At 35.7% G+C, this 27875-nt stretch overlaps 1 protein-coding gene across 1 annotated transcript; it reads left to right on the top strand.

The window, feature by feature from the left end:
* Positions 1–23009, top strand: LOC128241824 (2-hydroxyacyl-CoA lyase 1-like). Its single transcript, XM_052958955.1, has 15 exons — positions 1–72; positions 2389–2493; positions 2848–2888; positions 8358–8438; positions 8795–8945; positions 9514–9721; positions 10390–10525; positions 14186–14291; positions 15307–15390; positions 15701–15862; positions 16329–16429; positions 18014–18172; positions 18763–18867; positions 19918–20104; positions 22169–23009. The coding sequence occupies exons 1-15, from the start codon at positions 16–18 to the stop codon at positions 22208–22210; spliced, it is 1725 nt and encodes a 574-aa protein (XP_052814915.1). The 5' UTR covers positions 1–15; the 3' UTR covers positions 22211–23009.
* Positions 23010–27875: the final 4866 nt, after the last annotated feature.

Consider the following 27875-nt stretch of genomic DNA (forward strand, 5'->3'; position numbering starts at 1 on the left):
TCACATGACTACAAAATGGCAGACGAAGTAGTTGAGGGATGCGATGTTTTCGCAAAATCTTTGAAAAATCAGGTAAGAGCCAATGTCACTTCATCTTCAAAAGAAAATCGACACAAGAATATATCGTTTTATTGTATTTTAGGTAATTAAAAGTGGTTGCATTCTTCTATATATTAGATTGTTCAACTTTGTTTTCAGAAAAGATTGGGGTTATGATTTAGGACGAGTAATATTGTCACCGTTTTTGATGAATTAGAAACTGAAACTCACGAGTTGTCTGGAAGTGGTATTTTGTTGGGTACTTATACGAATTTCAGAGTAAATATTCAATTAAAGTTCCTATTTGTGGTCCATTGGATGCAATGTAAGTGTAAGTTTGAAGGTGTTTTTTAAATGGTCAGAAAATTGCACATCTGTAGAAACAAACTGCTTGAATTGTGTAAATGTCACATCTTTATGATTGAATTTAACTGATATGTTTGCATTTATAATGATTTTCTTTCATTTTTAAATGACTTGAACATATTTTGTCATAATACCAGATAACTTTGTCTTGCAACTACACTACATTTTGTAAAGTAATTTTTTTATCCGTGAATATCTTACATTCTTGGTTTACTCAGGGACGTATAAATACTGCAGGAATTGTTTTACTGGGTTTAAATTCGAGCTGATCAATCAAATATATTTGGTTGTGTTCTTTTTCTTCTTAAATTTATGGAGCACAAACATAAATATACTTGGTGAGTATCAGAACACTTTCTCAGTCTTCCCGAAATGTGCCTGTCTGCCGGACATGTCCGGCAAATTTTGTACAGGTCCGGCAGATCTTCTGAAAATAACGGTCCGGATGACTGACATATTTTGAGACGACTAAATAGCGAAAAGGTATTTGATTATTTGCCTTTGCAGTAGTTAGTCGATCCCATACTGATATTGACGTCACATAACATCGCCAAAAGTCGGCCATTTCGGATTTCCGATATGCGATCATGATCTTGATTCCCGGGGATAAACGAGTAAATACGATTCGTCAGTAAAGGCATTTTATTACAACAGTTTTGATTGGTTCTTGGTTTGCAACAAAATACAATCAAAATCGTCAGCACTCAATATACTTCGTCTGCAGTCAAAATGGCGGCGGTTGGTGGAATTACCGGACAACTGAAAAACCAGAAAGCACCCTAATGGCGGCGGTGTTTAAATATTTTTTTGCGACACCAAGTGTGTTTTTATTTACTAAACGACATGTCAATGTAAAGTTTATATGTTTTTTTTTTTGTGAACTAAATCAGGAAAGCATTAAAAACAGTTGACAATCATTTTTTTACTCTTTATGTATACTATACTGTAACATATTTGTTCGGACAGGCAAATATTTTTTCGGACAGGCAAAAACTTCTAAAGTGGACAGGCAGAAATTTTACAATTTCGGGAAGACTGCTTTCTGCACTTTTTTAAAAATAATTTTAGTAAGTCTTACACCACAACTACAAAATTTGCCTTCAGCATACTAGGATTCAAGACCAATTGGTTGATATACATGGTATTTTTGAAGACACTACCAATCTGCATGAAAAGTACGCTATTAACCGCACAGTCGAGGACTGCCATTTTTGTCGGAGTACATTGTACCTAAATATGGAACAGTTTTAATTCATTATTTGTATATATCCTTTTAAAATTATTGCTACATGTTTTGTTTTTGTAAGTTAATAATAATTTCATTTACAGCTTGTTTTTTCTTGTCATTATTGTCAGTAAAATTTGATGATTTAAGTAAAAAAAATACAGACTGTACCAGTATGCTGTGATAGTGGTATGCATGAACGTTATTCCCCAGACTGCCATGTATTAACATTTGAACATGAATTTTTTTTTAAATGATAGCAGCATTTGAAATACTTACTGGAGAATTGTGTTCTTTGGAACTTGTATCTAAGGCAAGCATCTTCATCGATTAAAATCATAAATAAACCGATCAGATAGGAAAAACACTTTTATAACAGGTGTTCCATATTTAGGTACTGTTCTGATTTAGGTACTCACCCAGTATGCCATCATATAATAAACTTTTTTTTTTTTTTTTTAAATAATTGGCTGGAATGTTGGCTGTAAAGGGAAAACAAGATCCTTTCAAACTGAATGTTTTTCTTTGTACATGTTTTAATTAAATACCTGAAATTCCTCAATCATTTTAGGTCAAATCAATTCAATATAGAAAATAATCCACTATAACACTGGTAAAGTGTCAAGTTTGCTTTCCACAGATGCGTCTTATGTACATGTAAATTCATTTGAAAAGTCTGAAAATAGCATTAAATGTATGTTTTCATAGATATCTTCTCTTGTACAAATGTTTTTGCCTGTATGAGACTATGTTTTCAGGGTGTTGAGTATGTGTTTGGAATCGTTGGAATCCCGGTCATTGAGCTTGCTATGGCCATGCAAAAAGAAGGCATCAAGTATATTGGAATGAGGAATGAACAAGCTGTAAGTTTTTCTTCAACAATTATAGTTTTTCTGTTTCAAAAATAATGCTATGTTGTCATCATCATTGTTGGGTTTTAGTGGTCTGAAAAAAATCTTAGACAATCGCCATAGGTTAGATACCAAATCATTTAAGAAAAAAGTATAAAAAAATAGCACACATCATCATGACACCTAAAAATTGTATGTATTGCAGTAATGTTTTACGATGACAATACACTTATGTGTATCATTCAGCTATAACTTTCATGGTATCTATCTTGATTACAGATTATACTTTTATTTTTTCTGAATCTGAATTGAAATAACAAAAAGTATTATTAAGTTTATCTCTATAAATTTCATATTTTTATTCAGGCTTCTTATGCTGCCTCAGCCATTGGCTATATGACTGGCAAGTAAGTATGTTAGCCTGCAAGTAAGTATGTTAGCCTGCAAGTAAGTATGTTAGCCTGCAAGTAAGTATGTTAGCCCGCAAGTAAGTATGTTAGCCCGCAAGTAAGTATGTTAGCCTGCAAGTAAGTATGTTAGCCCGCAAGTAAGTATGTTAGCCCGCAAGTAAGTATGTTAGCCTGCAAGTAAGTATGTTAGCCTGCAAGTAAGTATGTTAGCCCGCAAGTAAGTATGTTAGCCCGCAAGTAAGTATGTTAGCCTGCAAGTAAGTATGTAAGCCTGCAAGTATGTATGTTAGCCTGCAAGTAAGTATGTTAGCCTGCAAGTAAGTATGTAAGCCTGCAAGTAAGTATGTTAGCCTGCAAGTAAGTATGTTAGTCCACAAGTAAGTATGTTAGCCCGCAAGTAAGTATGTTAGCCTGCAAGTAAGTATGTTAGCCTGCAAGTAAGTATGTTAGCCTGCAAGTATGTATGTTAGCCTGCAAGTAAGTATGTTAGCCTGCAAGTATGTATGAGAGCCTGCAAGTAAGTATGTTAGCCTGCAAGTAAGTATGTTAGCCCGCAAGTAAGTATGTTAGCCCGCAAGTATGTATGTTAGCCTGCAAGTAAGTATGTTAGCCTGCAAGTAAGTATGTTAGCCTGCAAGTAAGTATGTAAGCCTGCAAGTATGTATGTTAGCCTGCAAGTAAGTATGTTAGCCTGCAAGTAAGTATGTAAGCCTGCAAGTATGTATGTTAGCCTGCAAGTAAGTATGTTAGTCCACAAGTAAGTATGTTAGTCCACAAGTAAGTATGTTAGCCTGCAAGTAAGTATGTTAGTCCACAAGTAAGTATGTTAGCCCGCAAGTAAGTATGTTAGCCTGCAAGTAAGTATGTTAGTCCACAAGTAAGTATGTTAGTCCACAAGTAAGTATGTTAGTCCACAAGTAAGTATGTTAGCCCGCAAGTAAGTATGTTAGCCCGCAAGTAAGTATGTTAGTCCACAAGTAAGTATGTTAGTCCACAAGTAAGTATGTTAGTCCACAAGTAAGTATGTTAGCCCGCAAGTATGTATGTAAGTCCACAAGTAAGTATGTTAGTCCACAAGTAAGTATGTTAGCCCGCAAGTATGTATGTTAGTCCACAAGTAAGTATGTTAGTCCACAAGTAAGTATGTTAGTCCACAAGTAAGTATGTTAGCCCGCAAGTATGTATGTTAGTCCACAAGTAAGTATGTTAGTCCACAAGTAAGTATGTTAGCCCGCAAGTAAGTATGTTAGCCTGCAAGTAAGTATGTTAGCCCGCAAGTAAGTATGTTAGCCTGCAAGTAAGTATGTTAGTCCACAAGTAAGTATGTTAGTCCACAAGTAAGTATGTTCGTCCACAAGTAAGTATGTTAGTCCACAAGTAAGTATGTTAGTCCACAAGTAAGTATGTTCGTCCACAAGTAAGTATGTTAGTCCACAAGAAAGTATGTTAGTCCACAAGTAAGTATGTTAGTCCACAAGTAAGTATGTTAGCCCGCAAGTATGTATGTTAGTCCACAAGTAAGTATGTTAGTCTGCAAGTAAGTATGTTAGCCCGCAAGTAAGTATGTTAGCCTGCAAGTAAGTATGTTAGCCTGCAAGTAAGTATGTTAGCCCGCAAGTAAGTATGTTAGCCCGCAAGTAAGTATGTTAGCCCGCAAGTATGTATGTTAGTCCACAAGTAAGTATGTTAGTCCGCAAGTAAGTATGTTAGCCCGCAAGTAAGTATGTTAGCCCGCAAGTAAGTATGTTCGCCCGCAAGTAAGTATGTTAGCCCGCAAGTAAGTATGTTAGCCCGCAAGTAAGTATGTTAGCCTGCAAGTAAGTATGTTAGCCTGCAAGTAAGTATGTTCGCCCGCAAGTAAGTATGTTAGCCCGCAAGTAAGTATGTTAGCCCACAAGTAAGTATGTTAGCCTGCAAGTAAGTATGTTAGCCTGCAAGTAAGTATGTTAGCCCGCAAGTAAGTATGTTAGCCCGCAAGTAAGTATGTTAGCCCACAAGTAAGTATGTTAGTCTGCAAGTAAGTATGTTAGCCTGCAAGTAAGTATGTTAGCCCGCAAGTAAGTATGTTAGCCCGCAAGTAAGTATGTTAGCCCGCAAGTAAGTATGTTAGCCCGCAAGTATGTATGTTAGTCTGCAAGTAAGTATGTTAGCCTGCAAGTAAGTATGTTAGCCCGCAAGTAAGTATGTTAGCCTGCAAGTAAGTATGTTAGCCCGCAAGTAAGTATGTTAGCCTGCAAGTAAGTATGTTAGCCTGCAAGTAAGTATGTTAGTCCACAAGTAAGTATGTTAGTCCACAAGTAAGTATGTTAGCCTGCAAGTAAGTATGTTAGTCCACAAGTAAGTATGTTAGCCCGCAAGTAAGTATGTTAGTCCACAAGTAAGTATGTTAGTCCACAAGTAAGTATGTTAGTCCACAAGTAAGTATGTTAGTCGACAAGTAAGTATGTTAGTCCACAAGTAAGTATGTTAGCCTGCAAGTAAGTATGTTAGTCCACAAGTAAGTATGTTAGTCCACAAGTAAGTATGTTAGTCCACAAGTAAGTATGTTAGCCTGCAAGTAAGTATGTTAGTCCACAAGTAAGTATGTTAGCCTGCAAGTAAGTATGTTAGTCCACAAGTAAGTATGTTAGCCTGCAAGTAAGTATGTTAGCCCGCAAGTAAGTATGTTAGTCCACAAGTAAGTATGTTAGTCCACAAGTAAGTATGTTAGCCTGCAAGTAAGTATGTTAGCCTGCAAGTAAGTATGTTAGTCCACAAGTAAGTATGTTAGTCCACAAGTAAGTATGTTAGTCCACAAGTAAGTATGTTAGCCTGCAAGTAAGTATGTTAGTCCACAAGTAAGTATGTTAGCCTGCAAGTAAGTATGTTAGTCCACAAGTAAGTATGTTAGCCTGCAAGTAAGTATGTTAGCCCGCAAGTAAGTATGTTAGTCCACAAGTAAGTATGTTAGTCCGCAAGTAAGTATGTTAGCCTGCAAGTAAGTAAGTTAGCCTGCAAGTAAGTATGTTAGTCCACAAGTAAGTATGTTAGTCCACAAGTAAGTATGTTAGTCCACAAGTAAGTATGTTAGCCTGCAAGTAAGTATGTTAGCCTGCAAGTAAGTATGTTAGCCCGCAAGTAAGTATGTTAGCCTGCAAGTAAGTATGTTAGCCCGCAAGTAAGTATGTTAGCCTGCAAGTAAGTATGTTAGCCCGCAAGTAAGTATGTTAGCCTGCAAGTAAGTATGTTAGCCTGCAAGTAAGTATGTTAGTCCACAAGTAAGTATGTTAGTCCACAAGTAAGTATGTTAGCCTGCAAGTAAGTATGTTAGTCCACAAGTAAGTATGTTAGCCCGCAAGTAAGTATGTTAGTCCACAAGTAAGTATGTTAGTCCACAAGTAAGTATGTTAGTCCACAAGTAAATATGTTAGTCGACAAGTAAGTATGTTAGTCCACAAGTAAGTAAGTTAGCCTGCAAGTAAGTATGTTAGTCCACAAGTAAGTATGTTAGTCCACAAGTAAGTATGTTAGTCCACAAGTAAGTATGTTAGCCTGCAAGTAAGTATGTTAGTCCACAAGTAAGTATGTTAGCCTGCAAGTAAGTATGTTAGTCCACAAGTAAGTATGTTAGCCTGCAAGTAAGTATGTTAGCCCGCAAGTAAGTATGTTAGTCCACAAGTAAGTATGTTAGTCCACAAGTAAGTATGTTAGCCTGCAAGTAAGTATGTTAGCCTGCAAGTAAGTATGTTAGTCCACAAGTAAGTATGTTAGTCCACAAGTAAGTATGTTAGTCCACAAGTAAGTATGTTAGCCTGCAAGTAAGTATGTTAGTCCACAAGTAAGTATGTTAGCCTGCAAGTAAGTATGTTAGTCCACAAGTAAGTATGTTAGCCTGCAAGTAAGTATGTTAGCCCGCAAGTAAGTATGTTAGTCCACAAGTAAGTATGTTAGTCCGCAAGTAAGTATGTTAGCCTGCAAGTAAGTAAGTTAGCCTGCAAGTAAGTATGTTAGTCCACAAGTAAGTATGTTAGTCCACAAGTAAGTATGTTAGTCCACAAGTAAGTATGTTAGCCTGCAAGTAAGTATGTTAGTCCACAAGTAAGTATGTTAGCCTGCAAGTAAGTATGTTAGTCCACAAGTAAGTATGTTAGCCCGCAAGTAAGTATGTTAGTCCACAAGTAAGTATGTTAGCCTGCAAGTAAGTATGTTAGTCCGCAAGTAAGTAAGTTAGCCTGCAAGTAAGTATGTTAGTCCACAAGTAAGTATGTTAGTCCTCAAGTAAGTATGTTAGTCCACAAGTAAGTATGTTAGCCTGCAAGTAAGTATGTTAGCCCGCAAGTAAGTATGTTAGCCTGCAAGTAAGTATGTTAGTCCACAAGTAAGTATGTTAGTCCACAAGTAAGTATGTTAGTCCACAAGTAAGTATGTTAGTCCACAAGTAAGTATGTTAGTCCACAAGTAAGTATGTTAGCCCGCAAGTAAGTATGTTAGCCCGCAAGTAAGTATGTTAGCCTGCAAGTAAGTATGTTAGCCCGCAAGTAAATATGTTACCCTGTAAGTAGGTATATTAGCCTACAAGTTTGTAATATGTTAGCATACAAGTATGTGTGTAAGCCTGCAGGTTAGAATGTTAGCCTGCAGGAAAAATGTTAGCATACAAGTAAGTATGTTAGCTTACGAGTAGGGTTGTAAGCCTGTGCATAGGAATGTTAGCCTGTAAGTAAGAATGTTAGCATGCAAGTAAGTATGTAAGGCTGCATTATATTATAAACATCAAACTGTCAACTCAATTCCTTACAATAGTTAACTATGAAATGCAAAAAAGTCCCTCTTGAAAACATGTTGTAAGGAAAAGATAAGGTGGGAGTGAGGTAGAATTATATTTGTTTGCCTTTCATCCAACAAGTACTGGGTTCGAGCACCACAAGAGGCCAGTTCTGTTAATTTTTCAGAAATGATTCCAGTTCCGGTGCCTTTCTACTTATAACAGAAAATCGACTCGAGGATGATTTATGTCAGATTTAAGCTGTCTTCATAATTAAGCTTAAAATGTTTGTATGAACTAACATTAACCTAGTGTGTAATAAAATAGGGTTATTATTACTGGTTTTACTGGTAGTATGGGAGGTTGTATTTGACTCGAGTGGGTTTTTGCAGATTCAGATTTCAAGAGGCGAAAGCCGCAATCCCGTACTACCAGTAAAACCGGATCAAAACGCAGTACTAATAACCCTTCTATTATATACGTTACTGGTAAGATCAGTTAAAAGCCACATGTTTTCATTATAAATGTCATTTTAATGACACACTATTTTTTTTTTATGGTGTCATTTTAACAAAGTGCAATTATTCTTGTTATGACATGACCTCACAAGAGTGGAATACAGCTGTATTGCACTGGAGTGGAATATTGACTACCATATTTTGTGATATGTATTGCGTGTGGATACATGATGGATATATAATAAACTGTGATATACACTTCAGACCCGCAGGATGCCTAGTTGTGTCAGGACCAGGCCTTGTGCATGCATTTGCTGGAATGTCCAACGCCATGGAAAACTGCTGGTATAAACAGAAGATATTGAATAAAATGTGAATTATTAATCGACATTTAGCTGGCAGTAAACAAATAAACTAAGGTATTGTCATAGGTTATAGCTTGGATAATTTGTTTTGGCATGTAAAAACTTAAATCTTAACTATAACTCAAAAACAAAGATATTTACATGTCGCATAAAATTTACAAATTGAAGAGATGTCCCCTTTGACTGGCTGGGGAAAATGAATGACATCTCTTTGCTGTGCTGTTGTTTTCCTTTTTACAATGAATTTGGAGTAGCTGTCAAAGGGTTAGAGTAAACTGTTATGTACATGCTGGTTAAACAATGCACACATATTCAGATAAAGCCTTATTACCTCAGGCCGATGATAGTGATAGGTGGGTCCTCAGAGAGGGAACAGGACAAGATGGGTGCATTCCAAGAGTACCCTCAGGTGGAGTGTTCCAGACTATACAGCAAGTTTTCATGCCAACCCTCCAGTATTGCCAGAATTCCATTTTATGTTGAAAAGGTAAATAGTTTATTTGAATAATCTTATCTTCTTTGTTTTTAAAATCTCGTAAGTAGATTTTGCAGAGTAGTAACTAATAATAAGTTTTAATCTTTGCCATTATGTCGGCACTGTTGTCATCTGTCAGGATTTACATGCATGCAAAACCTATTACACTGGTTACAATGCTCTTTACATATGCTCCTTGAACAACTTTAAAGAAGAGTTATCTTGAGTATTTTTCTGGGAGCTTTGTATGTGTCTTGGTTGGACTCAATACTGTTAGCTTATTTCCGGGAAAAAATTATTTTCACTTTATAAATAGCAGATGTTGCATGATTTCTTTAGAGAAACATTTTTCTGTACATTTTAGGTACTAAAGGGCCACAAGAAGCCCCATTAGCACCCTTCCTCAATTCATTAATATATTCCCTAAAGGCCCTGTCTGTGTTCTAAGACTTGAAAGTTGTTTATGAAACACCTGTGTATATAAATAAATTATGTAGTGTTCATTTCCAGGCCAATAGAGCAAGCTTCGTATATTATCATTTCCACTAAAGTAATATCCAGGTGTTTCCTGTATTTTCAGGCTTACAGAAACAGCATATATGGTAGACCAGGGCCAGTATACATTGACATTCCCGGGAACATGGTTATGGCTCAAGTGCCAGAGAAGACTGTACGCTACGTCCCACAATGTCCACCACCACCGAGGATGTGTGCTGCAGGCGTTGATGTAAAGAGAGCAATAGATTTGTTGTCAACTGCAAAAAGTCCTCTTGTCATTGTAGGGAAAGGTAAATACTGTAGATTTATTTTAATATTGTGAGGTCATTCGGGCTGGCCTGTTTTTAAAAAAAAGTTGAGGTATTGTCGAAGGCTTTGTTTGGTTCTTGCCGTCAATAGGCAAAACTTCAACATTGGCCATAACTCAAAAGCAGTTCACGGAATTCATATGAAACTTGGTAAACATGTTGCCAGAGATGAAACACACACGTAAAACAAGGCCTATAGCTCTGGTTTTAACCATTCGAGTTATTCCTCTTCCTCAACTCAAAATAAACATACGAGTGTTGGCATTAGCTCAGTGATGCTCTTTTTCAAATTTGCAATGTCATTATTTTATCATTTGGAAACTATTATTTCTTAAGTGGTTCTAAATTCCAAACCTTACCAATTTGTAATAAATTACGAGTATTAGACCTTCGAGAAGAATAACCTTTAACTTTTAGGACAGTCCTCAGGGCTAATAATAAAGATAATACCCCAAAAGGAATTGTAAAAAATAATCCTCAGAAATGAAATATTATGATAAACAAAACATACATTTTGTAACCAGTTTGTCTGTAGGTTGTTAATCCCTTATCCAGCAACAAAAATGAGCGAAAGAAAACTGTCACAGTCAAATAATTATTGTACATGTTACATAATGTTAACTCGAAACTCATATTTTCCCTTACCCCAGGAGCTGCGTATGGACAATGTGAAGCAGAGTTAAAGACCCTTGTTGAAGGGTGTAAGCTCCCTTTTCTTCCTACACCAATGGGAAAAGGAACCCTGCCAGATGAACATCCATTGTGTGTGGCTCCGGCCAGGTCAAAGTGAGTCGGGTCTTAGGCAAAAAAAATAAATAGTTTAGTTAGGGTTACATCCTTTCAAAAAAAGGTAGGATTGGTAGGATTTTTTATTAGGCTTTATATAAGAACGTAATTGTCATCAATGGAGAATGGTGATAAGGTAATTGTCTGTATAAAGCTTTAAAGGTTTAAAACTACTTCTTTAAACGCGCTTTTTTACTAGCTGACTATAAAACTGGTAGGGTCAGTGCCTTTTTCGTAGGTAGAGTCAGGTAACCTGAACTAAATGTATTTTTTAGGCCTTATATTTATATGTGTTAATGGGAAGATGTGAAGTGCAATGGCCATCTTTCTTCTTTTCTATTTAAATGGCTACACAAATGGATCAACGTACAGACACCTTAATGCAATAAAGCAGTATCTGCTTCTATTAGAATGAGCTGTTATTTTTTGGGATTAGGGTGAAGATACATGCATTCCTGTCAGTTAAATGGATGTTTGTTGAAAGTGGCTCGAAATTCTCAATATCGATGTCCCGACAAATTAGCACCAATTAAGGAAATTGTATCATGTTTTTCTTTTATTGAATAGTGGTTTCATTTAGTCGTGGAAATATATAACCTACTTTCAACCTCCTTACACTCACATAAGTCTGACTTGTGTCACTGTTGACTTATAGTTTTTGAGGATTGCTTTACTGCTTGAAGTTTAGCTTTTTTATTCTATTGTTTGCATAATCATATCTACATGTGCTAAAATTTTGTGAAAAGTTCTACATTTTACCCTATTGAATTTTAAATCACAGCATGTAAATATTAGAGCAAGTCCTACTTTATAACATAGACGGTGTCTATCATTTGTGTCACAATTGTAGGACTTGAAGACCACATTCTAATATTTGACATTAAGATAAAAATAATATGCTATGGCTTTATATGAAATCCCTAATATTGACATGGACTTTTATAAGAGTTTTTCTTGGTGCCTAGAATTTAACCTCTATAGTAAACAATCCTTGTTTTTAACTTTTGCTTATCTCAAAGAACGTTTACTTGTTAACTTTTATGTGGGTTATAATGTAAAACTGGCAAGTTGAAGGTTATTATGTCGGTTGTTAGTTGACTAAATATTAGCACAAATGTTTAAACTCTCACATTTTATTTCAATTTAATTGGTTTTAATGGAGTCTTTTTGTTCATGTAGTTGGACTAACACCCAACAAGCATCAGCAGTCAATTAAAGCTTAAGAATTCAACCTTAAAATCTGTTTCAGTTTTCAGAAATGAAAAAATATCTGCTACATATTAAAATATCTGTAAAGTATATATATATATATAGGGGTGATTGCGAAAGGTTTTAAGTGACATTAAATAAAGAAGATAGAGGCTTTCACCCCTCGATATGTTGTTGATGATATACAAAATAAGATATTCCTTTATCTGAGTCTTGCCCACTAAAACATGGGCAAGCTTCAAAAATTTAACTGTTTGTGGAGGAGCTTCTACAATTAATTTGTTAACTTTTATATGCTTTTGTACGCTAAATGTCTATGGAATTTCAGTACACTGTCAGACTGACAAATATTATATCAGAATTATTATATTTTTGATGAATAGATCATTGATGCATGTTAAAAGGGGCTAACCTAGGCATGCTCAAGTGTGCACACATGTACCAATCAATTGTGGGTACCTCAATTTGGAAATCCCAAACCAGCAAGTACTTAAATCCTGAGACAGGTTAACAAAACAAAGATGGAGGGCGTGTATATCTGAACAACTAAGCAAGGCATATTGAATAAAACTCAAAATGAATAAGAGAACTAATCTTCCACATACATATTTTATTGTTATTTCAAAAAAAAATGAGCTGAATGTTGGGAGTGCTTGTAAATAGTTCTTCCTTGGCTGGATTCTTTAAAATTTCCTAAGGGAAGGGACGCAACTACAAACCTGAATAAATATAACATATTGAGACCAAACTTATGAAAAACCTTCGCATGTTGATAGCCTGCTCGTGTGCACATTCATACAGTTCAGAATGCTAGAGGTACGCCCCTGATTTATTCATCATTGTGTAGCTGAAGGTTGTTTTCCATTTAACATGTGTATATATATTAAGATATATTAACAGTCAGTTCTTGGTCAGTATTCATAGAACATCTTAAAGCTGCACATTCACAGATTGAATGTTTTTTACAACTTTTTTCTATTTTTTTGTCTTGGAACGAGCCAATTATGCATGTAAACCAGTCATATAAGACTGCTGACAAAAAATAAAATCGCAGATTTTTATATTTAAGTTCAAAAATTAATGTTTTATGCATTTTTCTTTAACCATTAGTAATGCTTTTACCCATAAAACATTAATTTTAGAATTGAAATATGCAAATCTGCGATCTGATCTTTTTTGAATTTGACTATGAAAAGTTTAGGAATAATATTTGACTTAAGTTAAGAAATGACTTGAGATGTTTTATGAATACCAACCCAGGGCACATTTTCACTTACATCTTGAATTAAGTCTGAAATACAAAACTCAAAACTGTTTATCTTAATTACATTATATTACAATACAATAATTACATTACTTAATTACATTACATTAATTACAATTAACATGGTTAAATTTGCTATGAGAAGAGTTGTGATGGAAGAAAACACTGAAAACATTTTTAAGGATAATATGTTACATAGTAAACTGTTGTTTATACACATTTTGCCAAAATAAACTATCAATTTAATATTTTATCTTACATTGAATATTTTGCTTTTGGGAGTCTGAGTCTCAAATTGTTAGTGGCTAAGTGTCAGAAATGAAAATCTACAATAAAAAGTTTAAAACACTGCTGGCACTGTTATGAACAATAAGCTGCTTGTTTTTATGTTTGGCTTTCTGTGTAAAATTTGGAAAGTACAAGGCCAGGTCAGATTGATTAAGTGGTATAGGTGCAACCCACTCTTCCTAGAGGTTGTTGGTTCCATTCGCAACAAGGTGTATGTTCTCTTTGGTCTCTCAAAATGTATACCTGAATACTGGTTTCTACCCTGAAAACTGTCTTGATCATAGTTCTATAAGGTACCAGCCTGCCTCACAATCAAGCTTAAAGAAAATAGTATTAACTGAGATTTATAAAAGGTAGGGCCATAAATGGTAAAAATAAAATTGATGAAAATATCACATTGAACATTTATGATATGCTGTAGACTTTCTATCAAATACAATACTTACATGTATCTTATAGCTGCTCTTTTTGTCTTGGAACGAGCCATTTTTTGCGCAAATCCATGCAAACCAGATATATAAGATTGCTGACAAAAAATTAGATCGCAGATTTTTATATTTAAGTTCAAAAATTCATGTTTTATGCATTTTTCTTAAACCGTTAGTAACGGTTTAAGCCATAAAATATTAACTTTTCGAACGGAAATATGCAAATCTGCGCTCTGATCTTTTGTCAGCAATCTTTTATCATTGGTTTGCAGATATTTAGGCAAAATTTGCTCTTTCCAAGACAAAAAATAAAAAAGTTAATTAAAAGCAGTAAATCTGTGAGAGTGCAGCTTTAAGATGTCTTCAGCTTGAAAATAAAACATAAACAAGGAACTATAAAGGCAGTATTTCAGGATAATGTTGGTGTATTAATTCCTAACAAATAAACACAATATTCTTCATTTTGTGCAGGGCTCTACAGGATGCGGATGTGGTGTTACTTCTAGGAGCCAGGCTCAACTGGATCCTGCATTTTGGGGCTCCCCCTAGGTTTAGACCAGATGTCAAGATCATACAGGTATATCAGTAGAATAATTCTTATTAAACTTAGTCTACTTTCCTTCAACAGAGTTCAAGATTTTGATTTTAAGATGACATATTAGCTTTTTAATATCTGCAACATGATGTTTAAAAAAATACATGTATGATAGAAATATTCACACTAATAATACATACATGCCATGTCCCTGGAAGGCTTTTTAGTGGATTTTTTTTCTTTTCATTCGCTCCTCACTAGACAGATTATGGATTCATCTGCCGTGTGAGGCTGGGCAGCGTCCACTTAGTTGTAAAGATCAAACTTGAAAAGCTTTTGTCCAATCACCCTTTAAACGAAGACATTATATGATTGGGCAGAATATCTTGACCATGTTCGATAACCTTTCATCAAACAGGCGCCCCAGTCACTTCAGAGTGATCTCCCTTGAATTGCTTAAATTACACAAGCTTAGTAATACACAGACATGATTTTAAGAGCATACCTTGTGACAATTTGCCACACTTGTACAACTTCCGAGTGCATTTTATTTATACTTATTACTATTACAGTAAAGATGTTTGATCAACAGTTAACATAATTAAGATATGTTTACATATGCATAACTTAGTATATCCTTTTTTTTAAATTAAATTTTATAAAGCACCTTATAAACATATGAACAAAAATGTTTTTGTGTTGCCTGCAAAACAAAGCAAACATATAGGGAAAATGTTGTCCGGTGACTTTTGAGGTGTCAGTGTCAGCGTCACACTTTCATATCCGACCAATAACTTTTGTAAGACTAAATGCAGTGTTATCAAAGTTGGTAATCCCATTGGTCATGGTCAGCACATGAACTTTTTAAACTTTGGGGTCACCAGGTCAAAGGTGAATGTCATGGTGATTTTTGTTAGATGGGCACTCCCAACAGGAGACACATCTGGTTTGCAAAATTCTAATTTACTTGTAGTATCATATACATTATTGTATGCTTTTGATTCCTTAGACCCTATTCAGGCGCTACAACATCTCTTAATTTTAATTACTGTTTCAGATTGACATTTGCCCAGAAGAGATAGGAAACAATGTTCCCCCCGCAGTGGGTCTAGTCGGCGATCTGAAATCCGTTCTTGGACAGGTAAGAATATCATGCTTCAGGTGATCTTTTTCTTAAAAATGTGAAGGATTTCAATAACCATGATGTTGCCGTCTTTAAAATCATTGTTGTCAATGTGCAAAAACCATACCATTAATTGCCATCATCTCATAAGATGTGTAAGATATGGGCAAGAAACAGGAGCCTCTTAGGCTTTATTTATATAGACTACCACAGAAAACACTTCATTTCCATACAATGCTAGCACAAGAATGGCTTTTTGAACGGTTTAGTCTTCTGATCTTTCACATTTTATGATTATTTCACTAACGAAACAACGATCTCTTTCCAGTTTAACGAGGAATTATCTAGGCGCTCCCCGAAATTTGTGTTCAGTTCAAGCTCTGATTGGTGGAAAACTCTGAACGAGAAACTTGAGAAGAATAGGATCAGTGTGCAGAACAACTCCGAGGACAAAACTGTGCCGCTCAACTACTATGCTGCATTTGATGAGGTTAGTCTTATAAATTGCTGAATTAACGTGGGCACTGGTAACGCCTAAAATAAGAGAAATTGTTTCTGCTTGCAAACCAATTTTTTTTAATTTTCCATGCTTAGAAACCATGTTGTACTTAACTGTTTCTTAAAGAAAAAGAGACAAGGTTATGTGATATCCTTAATGTCGTTACCTGCAGCATTATTGTTGTTTAGAGCTTTAATCTTAGTCATAGTTCTTCATCTGTTCAATATGTTCATTCGAAACTGGAAAACCCATAAGTCTGATTTAAATAATAGACGAGTAAAACACCATTTCGGACAAAAATAACAAAAACAGGCGAGCATTAACGGTTGCTCCATGACACTCTTGTTCCATGGTTTGTATCTTAATATCTTTACATGTTAAATAGTACTTATCAAACATGAAAATATAATAATAACATCTTCTTCAAATTTGTAATTTTTTTTGTATTACTGTCTAGGTGAACAAAATAATACCAAGGGATGCTATAGTCATCAGTGAAGGAGCCAACACAATGGACATCAGTAGAACCTGTATACCAAATTCACTCCCCAGGCACAGGTAATATTTTGGTCTTATTTTAGATTAATTGTGACTAAAGCACATTAGGCTATAAAAAAGAAAGAAAGTACATCTGGTAGGGATCTAGCCCACAACATATTGGGTGAGAGGCTGACACCTATACCTAAACCATTGGAGATATGTAAATTAAACATAATGCACATGATGCCAGATGTAACCGGGGTAATATGTATGACAGGTTTTCTGGGTCTGATTCTTTTTCTTACAATCACAAGGAGAAAAAGCCAACGGTGTAAAGAGTATTGTCTTGTAACAATGCATAAAGATGAGATGTTTCTAAGATGTAAACCTAACGAATGCCAGGACATAATGCACGGGAGATAGAATGGCCGGAATGTTACAGGTGGTTTCATGCATAATTGAACTCTAATAATAGTTAACAAATTGAAAGTTGCTTGACCACTATGATGCGTGTACACACTGACCAATATCACACTCGCTCTATAATGATGAACTGGCAATCTGAACGCAAGCAGACAATGATAATAAATAAACATAAGTTGATGAATATAACACTCTGTTACATCTTCCCACCATAAGTGAAAGTTCGTTTTTGATTTATTTAAAATGCAATTCAAGAAACAAATTACTCAATAATAATAATAAACAACATTAAGGCAATTCCATGTTCATCACAAGCCAACCGATGAAGTATTATTCAAGTTGTCTCCCTTACACTGTATGAAAATTAAAACAATGCAAAATGCCTAGTTAAAATAGAAAATTTACAAATACTAAATTATATGTTTAATATACGCTTTTGCATATATCTTAGTTAAAAAAAAGGAACTAACTCTCAACATAATTTAAAGCAATTAAAGTTCAGAAAACTAAATGTTTAATAAATCAATCAAATGTGAGTAATAAAATATAATCATTAGATCATATTTTTATCCATTACAACCTAAAACAAAGCAGAAAATATTAAAACCAGTTGATATAAGTTAAACATAACAAACATGATCCTGCACAGAACATTGCGTAACCCATTCTCCATAGCGATCAGGGGGTCTCCTATGATGTGCCGGACTAGGAGATTGCTACATTAGTGGGTCAGTGATAATACAGCAGTTTCCGGTTGTGGTGGAGGCACAGAGTGATCTGTGGATTCCTCAAGCGAATTGCCCTGTAGGGGCTGCATCGACCCTGATGGTTTGCCAGAAGTCCCTGCTGTGATTTCACGACTTGCGTCGAGTCTGATGGGCATAACAGCTTGGACAGTCTGTGAGGGGGCAGGCTGAGGTGTAACAGGAAAGTCCCTTGGTTCCGTCCCTAATGCAAGATTTGGTTTCATCCGACGTTGGTGATCCTACGTTTCCGAATCACATAGGGAGTAATGCTATCGTCATAGGAACTTGTATTGGTCCCAGAATCATTCTTGTTGCAAGGAAATGTTTGCAGCCTACGCTGTGTATTCAACGGTTTGGTAGGCGATGGAAGATGGGTAACATCTTCCTTTGGGAGAGAAACAAAAGGGAGTAATAAATTACAATGGCACAAATATCTGTAATTAGGTGTATTCTTTTTTAAAGTTTTACAGAAAACGATAACTCTTTCTTGCAGGCTGGATGCTGGCACATTCGGTACCATGGGTGTGGGAGTGGGGTTTGCCATCGCGGCTGCCGTGTACTGTAGGGACTATGCTCCAAACAAACGGGTGATTTGTATCCAAGGAGACAGCGCATTCGGGTTCTCTGGATTTGAGGTGGAAACAGTGTGCAGGTAGGCAGCATTTTGTATGGTAGCTAACATTATCTTAGCTGACATGGTAGCTGACATTACCTTAGCTGACATGGTAGCTGACATTATCTTAGCTGACATGGTAGCTGACATGGTAGCTGACATAATCTTAACGGACATGGTAGCTGACATTATCTTAGCTGACATGGTAGCTGACATGGTAGCTGACATTATCTTAGCTGACATGGTAGCTGACATGGTAGCTGACATTATCTTAGCTGACATGGTAGCTGACATGGTAGCTGACATAATCTTAACGGACATGGTAGCTGACATTATCTTAGCTGTTTTGAATGTAAGGTTTGATTGTTTAGAATGGGTTTTACATTTGCGTGAACAAGTTTTTTATTTTCTGAGGAGGAGGGATTTTGCCAGGGTGGAATTTGTCGGGCTTGTGTTCTGTTAGTTAACAGAATCTTAATTTATAGTGCCCTTTATATCAATCTTAGTTTGCTAATGGCAAAATAATGGTATCAAAAAAATAAAATGTCAAAAGCAATTGACTGAACTGTGCTTGTTGTTATTAAAACAAAGGTAAAAGAGAATTAACAAAAATAAATTGTCACTTTCAGGTACCGATTGCCAATCGTTTTCATCATCATCAACAACAACGGCATCAGTAAGAGCTTTGGTGAAGAGGTCTTCAACAGTCTGGAAGAAACTGACAGGCTTCTGAGGTAAAACACATGAGGGTTTAGATACTTTTTTATTATGTTAGCTTGGGCATTAAATAATTGTAATTATAGAGTATTCTTTTAAAGCTGATACCATAAGAAGATGTCAAGATACAACATGTAAATAAGGTGTCCAAAAAATATGTCTGTTGTATTTAGTTATTTTATGGGCTTTGATTTACGCAGTGCATTCAAACACTTAATTTGTAAACCTAAATTTTCTATGCAACAGATTAGATGAATAATTATATATCTTGATGTCTGTTTTGGCAATGTATTGTAGCGTTACAGATTATAGGTATTTTAAGCAACTATAAAAATGTCCAGAGAGCAACATTCATAGCTTTCTGCAACTGTTTTATTGTCCAGCAATCCTGCGGTGAGCAAGACATTTTTGTCACAATGGCTGTTCTATGTATGTGATGTGCATGAGTGCTTGTGCTTGTGTCCAGATTGAATTTGTCCGGGCTGTATCTTCAAGATTCTTGGCCATGCATATAGAATTTTCAATTAACTTACCATGAAGGTTCACAGTAATGAGATTGTGTGTCATGCACAAAACCTGTGTCTCTAAGTCAAAGGTCAAGGTTAGAGGTCAAAGGTTGAAATGATCCTTGTCCGGGCTGTATCTTTAACATGCATTATAGGATTTTCAAAACAACTTGCCATGAAGGTTCATCATGATGAGGCAGCATGTCACACACAAGACCCAGGTCTGTACCTCAAAGATTAAGGTCACTTAGAAAGTTAAATTTCAAAATGAGTACTGCTGATTGGTTTCTTTACCATGCATAATTCAATTTTTCAAAATACTTACCCTGGAGGTACACCATGCTGAGGCGTAGTGTCGCAGGTTCAATGTTTTATTCAACCTCAAAGTTATTCTGTATTGCAATTGCATGGAAGAGCATTATTCCTGCATGAAAGGGTCTTCCAATGGGCTCAAAATTTTGCCATTTGGCCTCTAGTTATGTAAAGAGCTACATGGAGGTGTCTGTTACTTTGTGAACACCCCCTGATAAAACTGATAATTTACTTCCCTTCCTTTTACAGTCATCCGCCTACAGTTTTATCACCCAATGCCCGGTATGAAAAAGTGCTAGAGGCATTTGGAGGCAACGGTTACTTTGTGAACACCCCGGAAGAAATTCAGAAAGCGTTGAAAGAATCCATGGCCAACAAGAAACAAGCTTCCATGGTTAACATCATGATAAGCACAATGGCTGATAGAAGGCAGCAGGTGAGTGGTTTTTACTGAAATATTTTCCCTGCAAAACTTTTTACTTTTCACATCACTTTTTTCATCCACACAACAACAAAGTCATGCAACATCAAAGCCATGCAACAACAAAGGCATGCAACATCAAAGTCATGCAACAACAAAGTCATGCAACAACAAAGTCATGCAACAACAAAGTCATGCAACATCAAAGGTCATGCAACAACAAAGGCATGCAACATCAAAGTCATGTAACATCAAAGTCATGCAACATCAAAGTCATGCAACAACAAAGGCATGCAGCGTCAAAGTCATGCAACAACAAAGGCATGCAGCGTCAAAGTCATGTAACATCAAAGTCATGCAACAACAAAGTCATGCAACAACAAAGTCATGCAACAACAAAGGCATGCAACATCAAAGTCATGCAACATCAAAGTCATTCAACAACAATGTCATGCAACATCAATGTCATGTAACAGCAAAGCCACATAACATCAAAGTCATGCAACATCAAAGTCATACAACATCAAAGTCATGCAACGTCAAAGTCACATAACATCAAAGTCACGAAAGATCAAAGTCATGCAACATCAAAGCCATGCAACATCAAAGTCATGCAACAACGAGGTCATGCAACATCAAAGTCATGCAACATCAAAGTCACGTAACGCCAAAGGCATGCAGCATCAAAGTCATGCAACATCAAAGTCATGCAACATCAAAGTCATGCAACATCAAAGTCACGTAACATCAAAGTTATGCAACATCAAAGTCACGTAACATCAAAGTTATGCAACATCAAAGTCACATAACATCAAAGTCATGCAACATCAAAGTCACATCGCATCAAAGACATGCAACGTCAAGGTTACCTAACATCAAAGTCATGCAACAACAAAGTCATTTTTCATATGTATGCAACAGCTTAGTTACTGTTGAATTATGCATGTGTGTGTAAAGAATGTCACTGGTTCTCCAGTGCTGACTGGTGAAAGCGAAAGGGTTGTATCTGCCTTTATTTTAAAGTCATTTAAAACATTTTTACTTTTTCCACTCAAGTGTTGTGCTTGCATGCAAAATCAAACATCTTTTGCTTACAAAATACCCCTTGAATTTGCATACACTGGAATCATAATGGAAATGTGTTGAGTTATATTTTGTGAAAAACAACATTGCCCTTATATGTGTGAAGTCCTCTTTTTATTTCACATTGTACAATCAATGTCATCCTTGTATATTTTATGATCCACATTATACAATCAATGTCATCCTTGTATATTTTATGATCCACATTATACAATCAATGTCATCCTTGTATATTTTATGATCCACATTGTACAATCAATGTCATCCTTGTATATTTTATGATCCACATTGTACAATCAATGTCATCCTTGTATATTTTATGATCCACATTGTACAATCAATGTCATCCTTGTATATTTTATGATCCACATTATACAATAAATGTCATCCTTGTATATTTTATGATCCACAATATACAATCAATGTCATCCTTGTATATTTTATGATCCACATTGTACAATCAATGTCATCCTTGTATATTTTATGATCCACATTATACAATCAATGTCATCCTTGCATATTTTATGATCCACATTGTACAATAAATGTCATCCTTGCATATTTTATGATCCACATTGTACAATAAATGTCATCCTTGTATATTTTATGATCCACATTATACAATAAATGTCATCCTTGTATATTTTATGATCCACAGTGTGCAATCAATGTCATCCTTTTATATTTTATGATCCTCTTTATACATGCTACTCTTTTCATTTTTTCTATTCAAGGATAAACATGAAGTGTGGGACTTTATTTCCCAATTTAGTAGTTTATCTTACATCTTCTCAGCAAGATTGAGAATGAACTGTTTTCCACAATAATGATGTCCATGACTGAGACTGTAGATATTGAATAAGTACACAAACGTTTTTTCGACACCTAAAAGTATAATTTATAAGTATATGTTGGCACTTTACATATTGCTCATAGCCAAATGTAATTCTAGATTAACCTTGATATTTCATTATGTTTCAATTACATTTGTTTCAGGCATTTTCCTGGCTCGATTCTGTGCAGCCAAGCAAGATGTGAGCTGGCTGTCAATACAAACCATTCTGTGATTCTATGGAGTTGGTTTTGTTTAAGTTTTAAAGTGAACTCATGCACGGATAACGAACACAAGATCCAACTTGCATGTAGACATGTTTATACCTGTGATTACCTATTGTGACTTTGCTGACATTCACTCCAATATGACTGGTTTCATGGACAGGGTTAATTCACCAAGGGGGAAACGTAAAATAGTTATTGATAGAACTTCTATATGTATGTTTACATATGTCTTTATTTCTTTGCGTAATGTACCTACATACAGTAAATATTGTTGAAACTTGAAACTTGAAACTTGTTTAAACCAATTATACACAGAACTTATTTCTCGTGCACGATTTTTGATGCAATATACATTTTGTACATGTAAATGCTTTGAGAAGAAGAATGTGTGCATTTTTGGTGTTACCAAATTTGACATCTTTATACCAGGATGTATTCGTGTCATTAGAACATTTTGGGTAATTATTTAGTTTTGTATAACATTTATTTTGTCAGTAATATCAGTTTATGATTTAATGATGAAGAACAAAAATGATTACTTCTACTTTTAGTTCCATTATTAATGTATAGTATTTACAATGGATGAAGCCAACATAGGTCGGCGATGGTGGAACACATATTTTGTGTATAATTATATATATGTATATTAAGATTGTGGACTCTCTCAGAATAGATAAATTATTATGAAATGTGACAATAACAATTATCGAGCACCTTCCTGCACTTGTTTGGGGAGCTTTGATAATTCGCGATTTCATTTATTAAACCTGAAAGGATTTATCACGCTCGTTTTTAATATACATTGTACAGCATTTTGAACGTTTTGACATCAGCTGCAACTGTAAAAGCTCTTTCCTGTAAAATAAACTAAGAAAACTTAATAATACGCAAAATGAAAAGCTGTCGTTCAGTCTTTATGAATATACTTTACTCAATTACAGTGTTAGTTGCATCCCCCAGAACACACTTAAAAATCAAATACTTGGGTAGGCTTGTACATGTAGCTTGAAATGCGTTTTTGATACTATTTTAATGATTATTTTGTTAAAACACTGCCAGGATATAGAATAGTGAAATAGACATTATTAATCAGAGCGCATATTAAATTTCTCATTGCTTGATATATGTTCACCTAAGTCCATATGCGACACAGTGATCGGAATCGGACCGTAATTGCTGTCAACTTCCTGAATTTTCAATTTGAGTTGTCTTTCATGCACTGAAGCATCAAAAATATTATGTTAGCTCTCGTAGATTTTACCGGGTTTCCAGTTTTTTTAAGATGAAACAATTTGACTCATTCTTGTCCGACTTTAACATTCTTTTCGCAAATTTCCCAGGTAACAACTTTCTCGAAACATATTTACCGTCAAAACCTTTTAAAAAGCATCATACTTTAGTTAGCTTTAAACAACTTTGCGACTGATCCGGGACCAGGGCTGGTATTCAAAATTGTTCATAATTGGATCTCAAAACGATGTAGCTAATAAGATTATTTGTAATTCAATTCTGAAAAATTGAGTGAATGAAGTCAATGATGTATGGCCATAGTGTTTACCTATGTTAGCTATTGAATTCCAGCCCTAAGCTTCTCGCAATCGGAACATCTCTGTCATCTCCGTCATACGATAGTTAGATTGGACAGTTGTACCAATCATTGACTTTGGCAAGGGGCCGTATTCAATACGCAACTAAGGTTGAACTTGAAATTAAGATTAAAAACTAAGTGTTTTGATTTGCCTGTATATTTAACGGACCAATAGGGTGAATAGAATACCTGAGGCACGTCTAAGGATAAGATCAGTATTGATTGATTGTGATCAGAATTTTGGGCATTTAGGCATTTAAATGGTTGCCTTCTCTTCTCCTTGACGACATGGAACGTGACTGTTTTTAAGCTGCACTCTCACAAATTGACAATTTTCTTTCTTCTCAGATGTCAACTCAATCTGGAACATGTACCTTCAATTCAGTCATATAAGATTAATCACAATAGAACAGAACTCAATTGTTTGCTTGACTGCCGAAAAAAAAGCATTTTTTCATTAAGCGTGAGTAACGATCATTTTTCAAACGCAAACTGCGATCCGATCATTTGTCAGCAGTCTTATATTACTGGTTTCGAGACATATACGAACAATCGACTAATTCCAAAACAAAAACCGAAAATGTTGTCAAACAACGGAGGCAATCTCTAAGAGTGCAGCTTTAAACGATGTAATATAGTGAACGTATCTGGATAAAAAGAAAACAACACCAATGTTTGTTTTTTGTAAAAACTATGACTGCAGGACAAACATTTTATTTCAAGGCGGAGACAGTCATTTTACAACTACATAACAATGTGACACAAGCGTGGATGAGGAACAAGAATAAAACATCAACAATAACCCGATAGACAAGCAAAAATAAAATCATTAGAACAACAAGGAACATGGGACAAGTGGAAAGCGTTACTGCATCGTCTGGGAAATGGGCTTGCTTCACGAACAATTCAAGCATGGACTGAATAACATAACCGAGGAGTACATGGAACCGAACATCTCTTAACCGCCGCCCCTGAAAAGAAAATCATTATTTTGTTTTATGAATGTAAACTCAACGTAACATGTGGTTTTATGGATCCTACGGACGGCCTCTTGTCCTTACAAGTATTTCAGAATCGGATGTTCGGAACGGAACGTCATTTCCGAATAAGTAACAAATCCATTTGAAATTGGGACTGTTTTTCGTTGCCTTTATTGAGCGATACTTTTTCTTTATCTAGGTCTGAAATCGCTCTGTATACAAGTTCATAAACGTATTTAGTCTTAGTTTGTGTTAATGTTGTTGTAAAATTGCTATTACAGGAGCGAAGATAATAAAAATTGCCGTATCTGTAACAAATAATCTGATCAGACACACATCTTTTGTCGAAAGTATGATAACACTAATGAAATTATCGATATTTTGAAATATTAAAGAGTTCAGTTTTCCGATTCACTCAGACTCAAGAAGTTTGTGAATGTGGACCCAGATCACTAAATGTAGATATATATATTGTAGCTGCATTATCAATGAACGGACGTTAGACATTTCATAAACTGCAGTCAAAATCAAATGTTTCAGTTGTTCACAGGATATCTTGGCGGAGTGGGTGGGGGTGGAGCTTATTTACCCTCGCCATCGAGTAATACCCTTTTGTTCATCTTTTTCTTAGCTTGCACATTTCTATAATTTGATTAGACTATAGTAGTAATTGGATACATATTGACCATCAATAAACGGTTAACTTTGACTAAGCAAAAGGATTAAGCAGTTTACAACTGATTTACTTACACCTCGACGTCTTGCGTGGTGAAGTTTCCAAACACGACCTTGTAGTTTGTTCCTCTGTTTCCAAACAGGGCGGACATGATCACGAGTGCGCCTATGGCACCCACTGAAACGAAAGGGTTCATGTTGTTGCAAAGTATATCTCTTTTTTGTATTTTATACAGTCGAACCCTGTTGGCTCGAACTCGCTTGGCTCGAATTCCTCGTTGGCTCGAACTTGATGTAAAGCACCGATTTCTATGTACTGAAGGTAAATATTCCCGCTTGGCTCGAAATTTCCGAGGCTCGAGGTTATTTCGCCGGTCCCTAGGACTTCGAGCCAACGGGGTTCGACTGTAAGTTCTTTTTTTTCAAATCGGAGTCAATAAACATACGACGTATGACTGATGGAAAGCTTGGTTATCGTATTGGACAGTGAAATTGTTGGTATCTCTGATTCCCTTAGAATGAGAATACGAATTGAATTGATCCGATATGGCCTTAAGATAAAAGGCGGTACATACGTTTGGGGATCAGTCAATAATGTGACTGTCATTGTCATGATTTACTGACTTTGGTTCTCAATATAGTGAGCCCATGGCGTCCTTTGTTTTTTAGCAAGCTCCGTGAGCCAAAACAAATAGGTAAGCTAAACTGTTCAAATGAGCAATCTTCGAGACATGATGCCTTTCAGAAGTCATGAACGGTTCGGTGTTGACCGAACACTGATAGGGTTATTAATGTTTGATCAATACCACCGATCACAATGTTTCTATTTTCTTTTGGGTTTAACAATGAATTATAATCCATATCATAGCACTGCCAAGAAAAATGTTTACATACAGTTTCAATGAAAAAGAGTTTACACATGAAGAAGAGTCTACAACATGCATGAAAACCGAAAATGTCGATATGTAAGTTGATAAAGTAATGGGATAATAAAATGGAGCACATATAAAACAACATTTTAATTAATCGAACTCGAACCCCGCATGCTAGGAAGGCAAGAGAGCTCTTGTTCTTTAGGTCTCTCTAAGTAACGCGATCTTTGAGGCGCCTGGGGCGTAATTGGGTCACCGGTTTCTAACGCGCAAATTGCCTCCTAAACTAAACATTAATTTCAACGGGGCCTGCCATACCTTATAATTGAACGTTAATGTCGCAAATATCTCAGCCCCTGCGCATGTTAGGAAGTCGGGACCGGTCTTGTTGTTTTGGTCTCCTGATTTCCTTCGTAACGTGACCGTCGGTGCATTTCAAATACTTTGAAATTTCTATAAGCTACCTTGTAAGCAATTGCTAAAGATACCAGTGTCGTAGAATGCTGAGGAACTCTTATTTTTGAAATTATTCATATATACCATAAAAAATAAATTCTGTTACTTAACTCACTCAAAAATACGCCAACCCACGAAAGATTAAGATTTTATTTCTTAAGCACTTTTTTATTTTTCCTGCCGCGTTGGCAGGTTTTAATATCTGAACCGGACGCTAAACATCATACTTAAGTATGACCTCACGGAAATGACAACAAAACATGTCTACGTACTTATTCCCCCGGTGCGACCGCTGCTTCTTTGTTGCCCATACCCCTGCGACACATACTGGCAGGAGATCCCGACTATCAGGCACACGGCCAGTAGGCCCAACACCAGTAGTCGCATTCTGGGTAAGGAGAAAAACAGCTACATGAATTTTGTAAAACATTACTCAATAATAGGATTTAGTGTAAACATGCTTGAAACGCTCATTTCCTGTAGCTAAAACTATCAGGCAAAACACCAGGCCCCAATTTCTCGAAACTTCTTAAGTCTCTTATAACAGGATTAAGCTAATATCACTATTTTGTTGTTCTATAAAATGTGTTAAATTTACTTCTTCAAGAATTTTTAGAAATTATGTAGGAATAACCTGTTTGATTATCAGAATAAACCATTTTTTATTTATCTAAATCCATTTTCAGTATGAATTTTGGCTAATTGAAATAACCGCCTGTTTTAAGCCTGTTGAGCTTAAGAAGTTTCGAGAAATTGGGGCCAGAAGTCCGGAACACAGCAAGTCTAACAACAACAATTATAACTACTACTACTACTACAACAACATTACCAATTATATAGCAATCATGAGTGTAACATTTTTCTTTGTTTGTTTTTCCTGTACACGTTAACTCACATATCGGAAGAATGCCAAGTAAAAAGCGCGTAACCGTTCAGTTATAACCGTATGGATAAACAACAATGCTAAACACATTAACCGTACGCTTTTATTTAACGTTGCCCTTGACAACATAGTACAACACAGTAACGTCAGTGCCGTAGCGGATGCAGTGGCTATGTTACAAACATTTTAA

The sequence above is a fragment of the Mya arenaria genome, chromosome 1, assembly GCF_026914265.1.
Source record: "Mya arenaria isolate MELC-2E11 chromosome 1, ASM2691426v1".
Lineage (NCBI taxonomy): Eukaryota > Metazoa > Mollusca > Bivalvia > Myida > Myidae > Mya > Mya arenaria.